General features: G+C 33.2%; 1 protein-coding gene across 1 annotated transcript in view; it reads right to left on the bottom strand.

Annotated features, from left to right (window-relative positions):
- Window positions 1-18796, bottom strand: part of Ten-m (teneurin transmembrane protein Ten-m) — a 391498-nt gene that overhangs the window by 265367 nt on the left and 107335 nt on the right. The window contains exon 3 of the mRNA XM_068772043.1: window positions 10584-10784. Coding sequence (XP_068628144.1) covers window positions 10584-10784 — 201 coding nt within the window. The remainder of the gene's footprint in view (window positions 1-10583; window positions 10785-18796) is intronic.

Here is an 18796-nt window from a genome sequence, read left to right on the forward strand (position 1 = left end):
TTGGAAGTTTCTAGAAGCACGGAGCGTAGCGTCGGCAGCTACATAATATTTATCAAGGCGGCACATGGAGCGACGGGGCCACTTCACCGACACTGTCGCAGTTATTTTCATTTAAGTTTGAAAATTGCTCGCGCCGAGCGAAAATTGTCCTGGAATAGGGATCGATAATAGGATTGTAGGTGCGATTTTCTTTCGAGCTATGGACGCCACCGTGTAAATCTGGGAGATGGAAAAATTTACGAAATTGTCTGCGAGATTTATAGCCGCCTGTGACCTTAAATTGTTTTATCATTTCACGGCGACGAAGCTGTTGCAAACTACAGGGAATATACGACATGAAGACAGAACGACAGATGTCTTGATATAATATGTTTGTGATGTACATGGAATTGTTATTAGCATTGCAATACGTAACCTTCGGTTAAGTATATACGCCACGGTATAAAGTCCGTTTTTTGGGAGCCTGTCGTTGAAACAGGGACTTTACATTTAGGTACAATATTTTTTTCATCGCTCTCTTTTTTACTCTTTCTACTTTCACAGTATCTTTCGTTCTCTTTCTTTACTGTCATCCGTCATAAAATCTTCTACTGTTTTGGCATTCTTGTTACGCTTTTACCCATAGCCTTTCATCTCTCTACTCTTTCCCAAAATATTACAGTTTGTATTCTAGTATTATTATCACAGTTTTCTGATCATATTTACTTATTTTCTGTATTTTAGTTTTTATCTCTTAATCTTCACTGTGTTATTTGATTAGTTTATGTTTTAACTTAAATTCAGTTCTATTATTACATTACTATGGTCTTACACCTCTTTTTCTCGTCTCTGCAATACTATAGAAATGGTTAGCGACACTCGTCATCGTCCAAGAGGAAAGCGATAGTTTCGCCTTCTGCGTTAAGAGCGAAAGAAGCGAATCATTACTACATTTTTAACGCAAGCCACCTATGCGTAATCAATCAAGCGGAAAACAGTTTATCACGACAACTAATAGGAATAATATGATTGGTTGTTTGATTTGGACGGCAAACTTGACGTTTATTGATGCATTTTTAACGCAAATGAACTATACTTTATGTGATGTCAATAATTTTTCTCGTGATAAAAAGAATTATATGAATACAAAGAAATTCATTATCCACAATAAATAATCAAACAAATTGCAACATAAAAAAGGTAGAAGATGTAATAAATTTTAATTCCGTTTACACAAAACTCCTTCGTCCGCAGACTTTCAAAATTTCAAGATTACTTACGTTCCAATTTCTCGGTGCCTTTGTGCGTCGAGTCCGAAAGATTTACATAAAAAGAAACTCCCTATTCGGAATTATGATTCAATTAGTATTAAAGGATTGCTGCCTCAAAGGGCTTGAACATTTTCAGGTCTATCGAATGCGCCTGATGCGAGTCTCTTTTGTGCTTTCGAGCAAACTAAGCTGGATCCCGACTGCTTTGTGCTTAAGGCGGCTCGCAAAGCCAATGACAAAAATAGGAAGCCGGGATACGTTTCAAAGTGGCGCGCGGTGCTACGGCCAAACAACTTACCCAGTACATTTCCATGTAAATTTTACGCTAAATTTAGTATGATTATTATACTATTTAGATACACACCAGACTATCTAAGGTCTACATGGTTACTTTATAGGCATTTACAAACTAGACGAATTTGTGGGTAGTACTTTAGAAGGTGCTTAGTAAACATCGTTTATGCAATACGTAATAAACGTATAATGCAAGAGGATTTCGAAAATATTTGACCTCAACATTATGATGATCAGAGATCGTTGCATTCAAAGTGAAGGTTCCAAAGCTGTTGTTTGACAAGCTGACGGAATCATCACGATAATTGGATTTTTTAATTTATTATATATATATGAATAATTTATGTCTATATTGAAATATATTTATAGTTATATTTTTATAAAATTATATCAAGTAATAGTAATTATATATTAACATAAGGTGATTTTTATCTTAGTGACTTGTTTTGACCTGTTTCACCTACCTTCATTAATTTATATCTGTACCGCTTAATCTGTTAACATAAGTGTACATTTACGCTTAATATTTCTAATTTGTTTCTCACTTTTTTGCATATTAAATTGTTTAGTAAGTCTCTTGGTCTATTATAACGAAACTTTAACAACGACGAGTTATTAAAATTACGTTTCGTGTGACCACTTCCTTATTTTTACTCCATATTGACATCCTCAGGTTGTACGTAAGTATTCCGCCACATCGATGAATCTTGTGATCACATCTTGAGTCTCGTCCGTGTAATATACGCATGAGTTCGTGTGACGTGATATCGCTGGTGGGAGGTTATATTATGCTATCCCTACCCTTGATGTACCGTCGACATAGTCAAGATCGCGCAAAACCAATTTCGTGGTCATCTTTGGGAGTGATCTTTGCTTTTTGGTGAGCATCTATCGGCTCAAATAATGATGAACTAACGTATATGATTCAAACTTAATCAGACAGATTTTCCGCTTACCCACATTAAACATAAAATATCAGCAAGCATTTCAAGATGGCGTATACAGTAGCATGGCATCAGTCGAGGATTCGTGGATAATGTAAGATATTTGTAACATCCGGACCCCGCGGCGTCTAGGATTAAGTGACGAATTATACATTTTTTTTTCTCTACCTCGATTATTCCGCTCTGTCCGCAACTTTGAGATATTCGTCTCGGGGATTAAGGGTGCGCTTTCACCGCGAATTTTTACGGGATTCCCCTGATGGATGAATGCGGAAGCCCTTATTCCTCAATTTGAGGGTGCAAAACAGTAGTCGACATGAGTAACTGTCTGCGTAATGACGTGTTCGTTCTCATGAACACTTGGTTATTATAAATTTTACTTGTGGAGGAGAGTTCGTGTATTGGAACGGTAAATGGTAAAATACTACAAAGTAGCAAAAGCCATTTTTATGTTTATAGCTAACCTATCCTCTTTTTATTTATTCAAAACTTTAATAAGCATAAATATTCATAAAACAGACAACCATGAAATGGATATATTTATTGACAAATGTAATAGGCGGTCAAAATATGAAACGGGTCCAAAATCCGACATAAATAAATATGTATATACATAGTATTTAAAACATATATAAATATAAAATTTTGTTTATTCAACATTGGAACTTTTAACATAACTCCTTTAGATCGTGAACTTATTATTTATTTATTCTATTAATCCATTTTATTTTTGATTTTACTCTTCACAAGATGTTATACTTGTGGAGAAGAAGCAGGAAGAAACTCCACAACAACACATCTTCAAAAAAAGTTTAAACAGATTTATACATACACACTTATGTAGCATAAGTGAAATCAAAATATTTAGGTTTGCAATCATTTAAATATTAGTTTATTGAATTTGTTTTTAGGATTTCCCGTCGATTAATTTGTATGAGTTTTGAATTTCGTTTATGGTAGTGCAATAATGTTTTGCGTAATTTTATTTAAAAAATTGTTTCCGTTTATTTCAAATGAATTAGAGGCTGCAGCCGAAACCTTCCGAAATAATACAAATTAACGAAAATAAAAGACAAAATAAAATGTTTACATATATACAGTAATAAGCAGAAATATAAAGAAAAATATAATAGTGAAAGTCTTTTAGATAAAAAGATCGAACTTGTCCCTTCATCTGCCTTCAAATGATCTGGGACAATTGATTAAATATGCCTACAAGTCTATGTTTCCATGGCCTGTCGTGCTTTTTCTTTCAGTTACACTAACAATAACCAGCGCCATTTTAGCTTCGCTGTTATATTAAAATACAGGAATATTGCCTCCATAATTAAATGTTTCCAATACGGCCTACAGGATTGTTTACCAGATAACAAATTTTCATAGCATATACCTAAGTTACCGTAAGGATTCGCGGAATGATTATAATTTAATTTCTTTATCGTGTTAATTAAAACAATAGTTAAATTTCATGTCTATTCCTGTAACACTGTCTTTCATTTATATTTAGCTCCGTGTAAGCTCGTTATAACAAAGTTTATTCAACAAAGAAAATAATTAAAAAAAAGAGACCGTTTAGACACTCGGCATGCGGACGGGGGCATACATGAACACATGGTAATTTAAAGAGACATTCATTCATTAGACAAACATTCGTAAAAAATTAACGCAGCGAAGCCGTAGTCCTGAACGAATATCCGGCCGCGCGTCGGCGACTCGCGTCGTCCCTCTCCATCGTGCGTCGCAAACAAGGACGGCTAATGAAGAGTTTATTCGTTAAAAAGGAAAGCATTCGAATCCGTCTATCGTTCGACGGCGTCACAAACACGCGTTTAATGGGCGGCAATTAAACGCGACACTTGTATGCCTACCGAAATATCGCGTTATAAAAACGTCGCTTTTACCGCATATCAAATTGTTTAACACGTTCGCCGCCCGGCATCCATTTTACGACTTGTCGCTCGTTTACGACGGCATCCCGGCCGATCTGTGATATGAGAGTTTTGTTTATAAAATTAGAATCCATTTGAGAATGGTAGCCATTAAAGTGTGAAATATTTGGGGTCATTCCGATTTATGTTAGTGGCTTCGTTATCAATTAGAGATACTCCGAGGAGATTTCCGTATTCCTTTAAATAACATTCACTCTCCCGAACATATAACTGTAAACGAAGTGAGGGACGATAACTTTCTTAAATCTATATCCATCGAATATTATCCCCGGACTCTCTTTTTAAACTACCAATAATGGCAAGCAATGAACAGTCGATATGTTTAAGGTCGCAGGAAGTGGTTGAATGCGGGAAGCGCAGGACGGATCATCGTGACGATCTTCGGCGGACACGCCTTGCAGTGAGCATTCATCAGTTAAAAAGAACAGCAAGCGGCTAGCAATTAAAGTTCAAATATTGACTTCGTTACGTTAACACGAAATAACAAATTCCAAATTTAAAACGTAACAGTTAATTAACTTAATAAATATTTATTAAAGTTATAATTTTAGAAGTTAAAATATAGCAATATCAACTAACTGAAAAAATCTCGTGTGATGATTGGTGAAAGAAACTTTAATTGGGTGAATGTTTAACTAATTTGCTGTCAATTAAGGTATCGTATCCAATAATACACGGTTTCAGAAATAGTAAAGAAATTAAAAAAAATCTGTTTTCAAAATTAGGATTAAAATTAATAATAGTTTACTATCTATTCCTGAAGATTTTGAACTGAGGTTATTAGCCTATTCAAATACAACTGAAAAAGTCAATTAATGTAATGTTTCGGGCTGATCAATAGGAGGATTTCAAACAAGATTATAGTTTTAAAGATTTCTGTTGATAGTTTTTACAATACACTTCAAAGGTTTTTTACCGACAATCAATTACCGTGTGTATACTACATATAGCAATAGTAAGAAAAGGAGAAATATTGGTTATTTAGCCACCTCCGCACATGCAGTGGTAGTCGTGCAACAAATGCACCGCCCGCCAGCCCGCTGATAAACACGTATGCGGCATACAATGCGAATCACACAACCGCCACCGCCAAATCACTCAACACGTGTTTCACCCCTCCACGGGACATCTTCAGGTGTTATGTTACACCGATTAGTGCCAAACACAGAGTTCAATATGGTTCAACATAGCAATAGAAAACCGCTAATGATGATATATGCAAGTATCCAAAAAAGCAAATATACATATCCGTCATGAGAAGGATGTAAAGACGAAAACACTTAAATTAATGAAGGCGCCACACAAAAGGAAGTAGAATAATTCGAAGCCACCTCGAAAAGGCCTCAGAATTAAAGATTAAACACCACTTTAATTATGGCCGGACGAATTATACCGAAAACACGCGGTCGTACTAAAACATCGACAAAATAAATTACGCAAACAAAAGGTCGGACCGGAGGTTGAGCTAAACGACATATAAAAGCAACGATAGTTCAAACCGGAGTCCAAAAACTACACGCAAACAAACACGGGGCCCTGAAATACGGCGAGAGAAGTTTCCGAAGCGACTGTAACATCGAAAACATGCGGCCGGCTCGGTAATGTCCGCACCGGAACATTTGTATAACAAGTTACAATTAATCTACGGAACCCGAAACAAATTGCTATCGACGTTTCTACTTTGAATAAACACTTTTAAGGATTAACTAACCGTACCTCGCTAGTTTATTAATTTCATTAAAAGAGTTTTTAAATATATTAAAACTGCTATTTCATATAAATAGTTTCAATTCTTTAAACACATTTATGAATATAACAAGCCTTCGTATGATTCTAAATGGATACCCTCGCCATCCCACTTGTGGGTGGAATTTTGTAAAATAAAATCTTAGATGACTTCTACTCTATGAAAGGATAATTCATACCAAATTTTAAGACACTATGCCTTATGGTTCTAGAGATATCGTGATGAGACCGTAGTTGGTAAAAACCTCATATATATATATATATATATATATATATATGCATTCTACTTATTATAAAGTTGAAAATTCGTTGTATCACGACGATGATTTGTAATAAATTAAAAAAAAGCAATACTAAAGATTTGCGAGAAGAACTGCATTCTTACAATATAGATATGTTAAAATAACTTAATAACGTTTCGTATCTATGGGGGAATATCTCTTTTTCGTCACGCTTGGCAGGCGGGTTGGCGAGTAAAGTGTGGTATTATGGTACGCAGAGAACGCTGTTACCAATCCTCTGGAAACATGTTCGTGAGAAATGGAAATCCTACATAATTAATACCCAAAGTGAAAATTATATAAGATTATTTCCCGGAAATCGAATTCATGACTTACGAATGCAAGTCTGTCTTCTACCCTTGAGCTACTCCTGATTAGAGTTATTGTTTAACTTATATTTTTAATTGATCTTATAGAAAACTTAAATGATCGAAAGCTTTGTTAAGAAAAAAATTCTATGTCTATTTCTTCATCGTTTATTTAAGCAGAATTCTAATCTTTATTATTTTTAAGCATCAAAATTGTATAAAGTTCTACACATATACAGCCTATTTAGCTGGACAAAACTTTAAAGATTTTACATCTATTTCTAATCAGTGTTTAAGCTGAACGACTTTGGAATGCGACATAACAATAGCTTCTGACAATAAGTCCGCAAGGACAGATAGTAAACAATAATTATTTTTTTTAACGCTTATTCATACTATGTTATCATTAAGTTATTTATTTTATTGCTTATTTATATACACTTTATTGCACACTATAGATAATAAATAATAATAATAAACAATTTATATAAATGTCCAAGAGGCAGTATTATCGTCTCATCTATACCAGACAACCTTTGTATGAGAGACATAAAGGAGAAGGCAGTTTAAGGCAGTTTAAGGTTTAATTATACATATATATAAATACATACATTACTATACACATATATATACAAAAGTACTTAGATAAATATATGCATATCTATATATATTGTATTTAATATTTCTTAAAACTTTGGATAAAGTATACATTCATACCTTTAAAGTTTTTATGCATACAACCAATCAATTTGAATAGTATTAAGGATATATATATATATATATATATATATATATATATATATATCAACTTATATATATATATATATATATATATATATATATATAAGTTGATTTTAATGACACGTGCCTCTTTACATTTTCGATGCAAGAGTATTTGTCAATATGAATACAGAGTATTTGCCGTCTCATTTCGTATCTGCTATTTCAGCGTATTCATGAATTCTATTCGGCACACGCTCCGCGATCCGCCCCACATGGGATTGCATATCTTAAAGAAAATGCATCACCACTTATACATTCGATCAGCGCACCCCGCCGAGGATTCCAATTTAATTGCATTCAATGAAATCTTGTGCGATTATAGATTCCATCGCTGGGAAAATTAAAAGCGGGACTCTCTGGATTTTCCATTCAATTTTCACGGAGTGCGACCGATAAAAAAATACTCTTACGTAATTTCATTTTTGCTGAGATTATTTTTTGTACTGATAACAATTTTAATTACGTTAATCATGATTGATGAATGTAAATATACACATGGCTTTATAAACTATATTAGAAATATACATATATATAAATAAATAAAATTTGAGTATCTGCTTGTTACTACAAGCATTAAAAATATATCGTTTTTAATTTTTGTATATCTGTCTGTTTATTCCGGTTAATCTTTAAAATGGTTTAATCGATTTTGACGATATACTGGTAGGTAGCTGATGTAATAAGGAGTAACTAAGGCTACTTTTATTTCAGATTTTTTTTTACAACTTAATTATTACAAACTTAATAAATTTTATGTTTAATTCCACGCAGATGGACGTCTGTCAAGTAAGATGTCCGTGGAAGTTGAAGGTGTCACTTTTTGTACCAACTATTATAATCAAGTTGACTATTAGCAACATACGGTACCCAGCTTTGGGAGAGAACTTGAAACAGCGATATTGATATATTGGAGAGATTTCGGACTAAAACACTGTGGGTCATGTTGAATATACCCAAATATGTGAGCAACCAGTTTTATATATGAGGTACATAAAAACCACTGGACATAGTAAAAATAACCAGATGAAAATGTTAACACACTTCTAAGAACTGGCACTAAAACTAGGGGGTACAGGAAATGTCACACATTCCCGATTGAAACGGCATAGTGTGCCAACGCTTGCCGTGAGATTAGACAGCAAATGACAGGAATACGTATAGATACATTCTGATACGTCCAACTCAAAATCGACACTATCACAGTAGAATATCTTATTGTCTCAAATTTCGTAAAATTGCATAAAAAAATTAAAAAAACCTTGAGGCCAAAATTAAACTTCTAGTACATATAAAACTTTAAATGGTACAAGGTAAAAGTTTTTAAAATAGAATATCAGCCGCCTGTTTTACAAATATAATTTAGTTCACTAATTATATTTTTAATATGTTTTGAATATAAAATATGATAAAATTAAAATTTACAAAAAAAAAAACATTAATTTCGTTAAGCATAAATAGAGTTGGCGTTCAACTTGCGAAGGTTATCAGGTATTAAATAAATTGTAATAGAATAATGCACATAGCAACAGACAATATTAAAATCATAGAATCACTACGGGATAGGCCCCTATTGATTTCTATAAAGGCTAAATAAAAGCGTCTTCCCACGAGTCATCTTTCTAGGCAAATAGTATAGTTGTATAGTATTGAATAATGAATTAAAAGTCTTTTAAATTTTTAATCCATTAAAAACAATTACAAGATATTTTTTTGTACTGAAATAAATAATAGAAATCGAATCAAAACACCAGCGTGACGTTACAAAGGTATCAACTGAAACAAAAGCAATGTAAAGACAATTCCGATGAAAGGCAAATAGAGTTTGACGTGTTAGGATGGAAACGAAACTGTTATGTTATGTTCCGCGAAATTCTTTTATATTTTACAAAGGGACCCAACACTCAAGGCTGGAACACGCGAATATACGAGATGCGATGTAAAGGAAGTTTGTTAGGAAACAACTTTTATATTTCCTTGTACAATTTGAGACATATATTATACATGTACTTATGTTTATAACTCACCTAGGTTGAATTAGGTTACTGCATTTTTCATGTTAGAAGATTTTACTTTGCAATGCTGATGATGAATTTACCGAACATATATGTTCCTCAATAGATCTCCTATATAGATCCCTTTCTTTATAAATCTTAAAAGAGATGATTCATGAAGTCCCTCGAAGACGAAATAAACAAAATACTTAACTAATGACAACACAAGTTTTACAGTAAAGAAGCAATAGCATCGATAGCAGGATCATCTAAATATATAAATAGGTTAACAATATCAGAAAGCATATCCTGACTAAATGATTAAGATCAAACAATAACTTAACTTGAAATTTAAAAATGTTATTTGTAGTTAAAAATTATTACAAAATTCTTGATAGATTTAAATGTACTACCTCTCAATATATCCTCCGCGATCAAATTATAGTTATTGACGGAACCGATGAACCACGCAGGGGTCTAAGAAAGGGTTGTGCTTATGTGTACTCGCTTTCTTAGTGTTCTGTGTGTAGTGTGAATCCGTTGCCTCTTTTAATTGCACAGGTATCCAATAAGTACCATATCTTACATGTTATTAGGAAATTCCACTTGGAAACAGATGGTAGCGACATCGAAGGTGCATGCAGACGTTTATGGAAGTGTTCGTGTGATACAAAGCGCTAAAGAAACGAGCAGAAAATTTCAGGTAGCTATTTCAACATGGTCGATAATTTTTCCAACAAAGATAAACGCTTTGTATTTATAGAGATTTATTGGGTAAAAAGTTGCTCGGTTGAAATGGCAGTTGGCACATCGTTTGTGCAACTGACCCCCGTTGGAGCCAAAAGGCTCTCGAGCGGTGAACATGAACCGATAGATGCGGCGTGGGTAAATCACTAGGTAGACCACAGACATAGTCAATGCACTGAGAAGCTGCTGAATATTTAACGAAGACCGGTCATGGTGTGATCTTGTCGTGAGGCCTAGGCGTTGTAGTGGACATATAGACTTAAAAGGTGGTGCTAATTATAGTGACTTACCGTTTTGGACGAGCAGAGTGGAGTCCCTGGCGAGCGGCAGCTCAGAGTCCGTGAGGGTGGCGTCGGACGCGTTGTCGGAGGCGGAGGTGGGTGTTGTCGGAACGGTGGGCGACTCGGACAGGCCGCGGGCGCGCGTCCTGCGCCGCCCGCTGCCGCTGCTCGAACCGCTGCCCGAGCCGTACGGCTGCAGTCGGCCCAGGCCTGCAACAACAGCACGCGGTCAAAAACTATGTTCACATACTTCTACTTATATATTAATAAAAATTAGATTACAATGAAGAATGCTTGACATAGTAAAACATAAAATAATATTCACAAGCAAGATTATGTTCATTATTCAGCGCCATCTATCGGTGACGTTCAAAGTTGCAGCGTACTGAACGCCATCATGTGTTAAGTTTTAGAAACATTTTGCTCTACGATTTGTACATATAATAAACTATATATAAGTCTTCGTTTCTTTTGCATGGACTAAAGTTTTTCTTCAAGAGAGTAAGAAACATAATTCACAAGACGGTCCCAGTGCTAATTGTTAATACACATTTTTTGGATTTTTGTCCAACCCTATGTTGGGCAATGTGTTACTCCACTGTTTTTAACTAGTTATGATATTAAATAATTCCGATAAAGTCTGAGTTTCTAGTCGGTGTAACATTCAATTTTAAGTACATAAATAGTGAAAATGTACCTAGGATTTATACCAATAAAACTTGAGTGGGTAAAACTTAAATAGATTTATGCATATTAATAAAAATAGGATATAACTGTAGGCATTATGAATAGAGTATATATAATCTACCCTTCGACAGCAGTGCTAAGGTTTCGTCATTCGTATAAGTCTTTGTAGCGAGCGACGACTGGTTTGCGGTTTATAATGTGGTCAGCTTTGAAATCATTCGATATAATATTCCAAACTCTGATATATCCACTTTTAGGTATTGAAATTTGATAATTTAAAAATGCTACGTTAAATTTTCTACTTTGCTTTGAAACCTGTTGTGTCTGTTGAGGTTTTATGAAGAATTTTGTTTTATAATCAAGATAAAACGAAGATTTTGCATTTTGTTTTTTATTTTATTTATTTCTGGGCAACAAACAACTGTGTTAAAGGAGTTAGGCAAATAACATTGGTGTAAAAACTAAATTTATTTTAATTAAAACATGATTTAATTATTACACAACATGCACCAATATTCACTAGATAATGTTTTAAAAAAAAGGCATTTACAAAAATACAGTAAGTGTGAAAGAAATTTATTTCATATATGTTTAAAGAAACTACATTTCTTTGTTGTGGTTTTTTGATAGGAATGTCATGTGATAGACATAGAATTATATTAAAATTATAAATTAAAGGATATCATACGTTATTTGCTAACAAGTCAATATAGCAACTGAGGTAAGTAAAAATATAACGAGTAATTTTTTTTATTAATAATACCGGTTTTAATACCGATATTTTACGATACCCGATTTTTCAAATATCAAATACCGGTATTAAGATTTAATTTCGGTATTGTCAGCCCTAGTAAAAATGTCTATGAGTATAGAAATTAAAACAAATAAAACAAGTTAGCATAAATAAACTGAGTCTGTAAAATAAATAGCAATTTTTAATTATTACGACATATTTATAGCCGTTATAATAAAATTGAAATTTATACAAAAGGAAGATAATATAGAAATAAGACGATAACATGTAAACGGAAGAGGAGTAACAAGGCAATAATAATAGATAACAAAAGGCGAATCCGCATAAAAGCGGAAAAATTTAATAATTCCACCGAAAAAATAATTCCATGTATTACTTATTTACCTGAAAGATATCGGAGAGCCGTGATCAAAACAAATATGAAAAGCGGGGAAGCCACAAAAGGGAATATAAATAGGTAACGTGGACGCTGTTAGCAGTAATAAAGCTTCGGAATATGACGGGGAATACGACGGGAATAATATTCAAGGAAATTAAGACAAGCGATAGAATTTGACAAGATAACCTAATTTGATTATAGAAAAATAATACGGCATACTTCGTAAAACATGTTTAAAAAGAATAGATTTCTTATTTGAAAGATTTTTCGATTATACTTTTAAATATTGTACACGCTAGAAAATATATACATAGTTGCATAATAATAGTAAAGTAAAAAAAGTACAATGGGCGGTGTACATGTAACGTTCAGACACGGCTCGAAGAACCAAAAATGTTGGCGAGCGTGTGGACTGTATAAACAGATTAAATAAATACAAATGATGTTGGTGATTTAAATATAATTTTACAAAACCAGGTGACAGTAAACTAACAGAAAAATAGATTGACAGAACAGACGAACAAACAAAACTGCATCCCGACACATACTGTCTATACAAAAAGTATAAAAATTGAAGATGTTTTAAATGACCCATTCAGTCGCCAATAGGTAGTCTTTCACACGAGGCCATTTCTTCCAAACAACTCCAATTTATACTAATAAATTGGGAAAATTAAAAAGCTTTTAAATGATCAATTTTATATATTTAAATAAATTATTTTGGAGTGTTTGTTTGTAATAATAAAATAACCGATATTTAACTATATGCATAATAGTATATGTATATTTTGTATATCAGTCTGTTTGTTCCAGCTAATCTCTGTAATAGATGGACGGATTTTGACAAGACATATTGGCAGGTAGCCGATGTAATAAGGAGTAACATAGGCTACTTTCATTATATAAAATTTTTAAACAAAGAAAAGGCTAAATAATCTTATTACTTTTAACTATTAATTTTAAAATATAGTTACAGAAGTATAAATAAAAACATGAAAGTCTTGTTCTAAGAAAATGGTCTTAGGTATAACACTTTAGCTTCTCTTATATTAGATTCTTGAGTATTTATACAAATAAATGGACTTAACAATGAAGAACTAAAATACCTAAAAAACTTATCTTATTCTGAGAAGAGGGTACGACAAGAAAAATAAGAGGGCGATGTGACTGAAGCCTTCAGTTACCTGTAATCAACGTACGTCGCTTTGAAGTATGAATTCCTTTATTAAGTAGTACAGGCTTTCGTTCGAAAAATAAATAAATACTAAAAGTTGTACTACTCATCAAAAAGATCTCTGATTTAAATGAAATACTGTTGACTTTGCGTTGACTGAAGATTTCATTTATATTTATTTCGAGATTTTTACTTTCGTAAATGTACTTAAAGGGAATGATTGTAAGGTCCCTTTGAGAGCGCGAGATGGGATTTATTTGGAAAAGTAAATAACATATGTTAAATTTAAATTTATTCTATTTTTTTTCGTAGCGATTTTCGAGTCAAGGTTATTAGATACTGAAATACATTTAATGGCGGATACATCTAAATACCTTTCCTGTGTGATAAAAGGAATTTATAATGGAAATATTATTTTATATTAGTTCGAAAAGAATTTATTTTCTAGTCACACACGGCATAATTGATAAGGGATTTCCATAAGGAATGGAATCAGACATGAGGAGATTCGGAGACCAATAATCGTGACAGACATAGCGGAACTCAAGTTCTTTTAAAAGTGGGCAGCCGTCCATGCCTGTCAAAAATGGCTGCTGGTGTCATAAGGTTCCGGATTGTTGGACTGGCTGTCAGCACAGCGAAGAACGTCCACCCATAATGTGGACAGACAACTTCGTTAAAATCCTCGGAAGACGTTGCATGCAGAACACCAATGACTATGTCCATTTGTTCATGTCCTATGTCTGTAATAATGTTGATAGCGGTGATAGCATTAGTGCGTCGTAAGGTGTTGTAATTACTAACAGTAAATAGACCTTTTTTTAAAGTTCCAACAAGCCATGTGTAAAGCAGGGACGTTACAACTCGGGTAAAGACTTTGATTTTATTCTTTTATTTTACTTTCTCCTTTCATTCTTCAAAATCTCTTACATTACAATTTTCTTCAGATTCAAATCGTTTCCCGTGCATCACGTTACTTCCCTTTTTCGTTCCTAGACCACAGTTTGCTACATTATCACAGTACGATTTTATTATCTTTTCTTGTTTACCAAACGTATATTGACTTTACTTATGACTTGTTTGAGATCTTGCTCGAACCCTTTGTGATTTACTTCAGAGTCTAATTCTTTTCTTTTGTATATTGTACCAAAACCTGAGTCGCAAATAGTTGTGAAATAATAAGTAATAATAAAATAGAGAAAACTTTTATTTACCACTATAAGTCCAGTAAAAAAAAAACATTTTAGATTGAATAAATATTCATGTAATTTATAAAGCAAGTTTTATTTTATTTAAAACACATAGAGTTGAAATAATTAATTATTATGAAATTTCATGAATGTTACTTCAGCTGTTTTAATGAAATGCACTCACAGACCAAAGCGATCTCAATTTCCTTGAAGCGAGCCGGTGAGTATTTGAAACGTAAACACAAATTTCTGAAATATGGTAAAGCATTTAAGTAGACTCATTTCATTCATTAACCGCGCCCGTTTTTCAATGAACCTTTGAAAACTGAAAGTACAGAATGAAATAATCTGAAAGTAACTTTTACGAGCGGAATTCATTTTACACAGAGTATAAAGGATTGAAAATTAAATTTGAAACGAGAGGAAAACTGATAATTTTATTAGAAAAAAAAAGAATTTTATATTTGTACGCCGCGAAATTTTTTTTTCTTCCACTCGACTTTATGCAATCTATTTACAATTAGCATTCTTTATCCGAACGTCTCCGAGCTGAGTCCGCTGGCTGGGGGGAGAGAGGGTTGGTAAAAATTTTCCTCTAACGAGCTCATTGTCTTTTTTGTTTGGATCTCCTTTGTGAAGGGTTTCCCCGTCTGCATCCTTAATTATAGCTTTGAATAAGTTTCGTAGTTATTAGACTAATTCTATTGATTTGATATACCTTAGCATTGTTACGCAGTTTATACTTGATACATTTTAAATACACTAACTTAAATACAATTTTTCACTTGTTGGTTAAAGGTCTAAAAGATTAGAGCTTTTAGAGGTGTGGATATATATCTAATATCCTGCCAGTAAGTTTATGATACAACATATCCACGGTTTTAGAAATAATAACGTATTGATTATATAGTAAGAAAAATCGTTTTCAAAATTTGGACATCTACATATACATCTACATTAATCATGTTTTACTATCTGTCTATAATACCAGAAGTTATTGGCCCATTACATTGCACTTCATACATACATTAAATTCTATTTGGCTTGTTGAGAGCTCTTCTGAAATCAGGATGCATTTGAAACCATAGCTTTGAAAGAACTCGATTTGATTCTAGTACCATACAAATTGGTTCATATGAAACACATCTCATGGTGTACTCTAGTGATTACATTTGGATAGTAACATGCATAAATAAATGAAAGAATACTGTGATTGCTTAGTACAACTTAGAAGTTTCCAAGACAAGAGTAAATAGGTTTCGTCTAGGCAAGCATGTACAACCGTAGACATCGTCATCGCTTGCCATCAGACGAGACAGAGGTCAAACGTTACGCCTATAAACGATAAAAAAATACTGCCTTTTTACTACGATGAAGACTAATCATGCCAACACTTACTAGCAAAACTGTCTCTGTGAACCCATGACGACATTGTACAAGAGAGAGAAAAAAACACTTATCAAGTACCTATTTGGGTATCTATTTCTACCGTAGAGGGTAAAATGATCCGACCTAATATAATTGACGAAATAGTTGGGTAGGAAATAAAAATTAAATTAATTAATTTTAAACTTAATAGTATATCGACTATTTCTTCTACAAACGCATTTTTTTGCATTTTTAATGCGAAATTTAAAAATGGGTCATTTAAACCGCCACGTTTTGTTGTAATAATTTGGATCATTATAAATAATAGAATCAATTTAAAAAAAGAACACCACAAACGACGCAATTACAAAACTATTAGCAAAGGAAGTATTTAAATTTACATCTCTAAAATAAAGGTAAGAAGGTTCAATCTAACTATTTAACTTAAACTTTAAAGTGAAGTTTGCTTTAAGTTTTCTTCTCGACTTTAGCCCCTTTTCAGCGGCATTTCGAATGGATGTAATACAGAACTTAAGGTTGCTTGGCTGAAAAAAAATATATATCGCACACGCAATCTGTACTCAGAATTACGAAGTCCGGTAATGAGGTGCAGTGAAGACTAATTCTGTTTACTTCGAGTCCTTTGAGTTGGGCCTCCGGAGAGGTCGGTTTTAAATTAAAAAGTTTACAAGAGCGCCCGCCAAAGCTCGCTCGGTTACTTTCTGATAATCTCGCTTAATGGTCTCATATTAGGCAGGCCTTTCGGCTTTATGAAGGTCATCGGATACTGGTAAAATGATAATCTATTTCCTTATATCTAATATACAAATTTTATCTTCAAAGTTCTGGTTATTTTTAACGTAATGTTACTAGTCCTTCCGAAGCACGGATTTTAATTCAAATAAAGTGTATCTAGTATATACTGAATACTTCTTCATGTTTTCTTTCATCGTTAGGTGAGAAAACAATACTTCACTATGGCGCCGAAACCGGCGCAACACAAACTTTAATCTCAGATGGAGCCGATAGATGGCGTAAATAGTCGATTGCCTCGCGCTATCGTTTGACATTTCGCGCAGAATATGATGGGGCTTTAAGATTCTGGAGCGAATCTAGTTCACAGACCCTTACGCTCCGTGAACTCAGTACCGACGAAGCTGTAAAAGCCTTAGAGCTAATAGCATTAACATCTTCAGAAACAATAGATTTTGGAGTGGAGACCAGAAGTTGGATAGACGAACTTGACGACCAAAGAATGGTAGAAGACGCTGTATGCAGAGGCCACATTCAACTTGGAAATCTATGAGGAAGTTCTACCCTCATCAGTGGATGTTTTGATGATGAAATGGCGATGATGATAGTGTAAATTGATAACAACTTAATGAAGACTACAAATGTAAATAAAAGCTATTAGTCGATAATTTAAAAGAGGTCTTAGGCGGGATGACCTCTGCGCGCTGCTACATCAAAGTTGTTGAGTCTTAATAATGTCATTTGGGCAGCAGTGACAGTCCGGATCAAAATAAATAAATAATTTAAAAAAAAAATACTCCGAAATAATTTTCTGTTGAATTATTTATGAAATGTATTCAAAATTAATTGAAAAACAGTTAAAACAAAGCTTGTATGTTTCTATACAAGACACAATAAATTTAAATATATATCACTAGCTGTTAAATTTAACAATTGAAAGTAATATCATGTACCTAAAACCATTAAAAAGAAGATTTCAGCACACGGATCATTACGTACATCTACCCGTATTAATGTATTACAAGTGCGCAATGTAAATTGAATTTAGTTATGCTAAAAAAAGATCTAACTCCATAAAACATATAAAAAGTGTTATGTGCATTGAGTAAACACAAAAAGCTAGTTGTAAATTAAAATCTTGGTTCATCATCTATTAAATAAAACAAAACTAGTCTAGAGTTATCTATTTATCTTTAAGTTGAAGGAAGCCATTATAAGGGAGTTCGTATATGTGGTCAATGTAAATATGTCGTGACCACCGGCAAGAAGGATTTAAACAGGTCTATTGCGTATATGTGTAATGTATGATAAATTTTCTGTCAATTAAAATATAGTACCCACTATTAAAAATAAAGGATTTTATAAATAAATAACGTAATGGTTGTATAGCAAGAAAAAGAAAGTTTAAAATTAATAATTAGTTACTACATGTTCTAGATCAGAGTTCCCCAAACTTTTTTGTGTCGTAGACCCCTTGCCATGTTTTTCCGTTTTGGGTAGACCCCCTATTTACCTGATATTGATTTCCTGTAAATTTCTAACCGTAGTGAAGTTTAGTGTTAAAAACTTAAAGTAAAAACACATGTTAATTTATACATTTATTAATTGAATTTAAATTAAAACTACTCATAATAAAATTTTGTATCTGTTATGTAAAATATACGTAACATATTAATAATTTTTTACTTCACAGGTACTTTAATAAATAATGTAAATGTTTTGATATTATAAGACAGTATGATGTAAGTAAATAGGTACAATAGGATATATAATATCAGTGTATGTGTTGAGAATTTTTTTGCGCTGACGTAGACACCTTGCAGGTTGTCATAGACCCCTAGGGATCGATATAGACCACTTTGGGAATCACTGTTCTAGATGATTTCGTACAGCTAAAAGTAATGACTAGTAGCATTA

Source organism: Battus philenor, unplaced genomic scaffold, assembly GCF_028537555.1.
Source record: "Battus philenor isolate CCGP_79_NKW_IND1 unplaced genomic scaffold, ilBatPhil1.0.hap1 SCAF_4, whole genome shotgun sequence".
Classification (NCBI taxonomy): Eukaryota; Metazoa; Arthropoda; class Insecta; order Lepidoptera; family Papilionidae; genus Battus; species Battus philenor.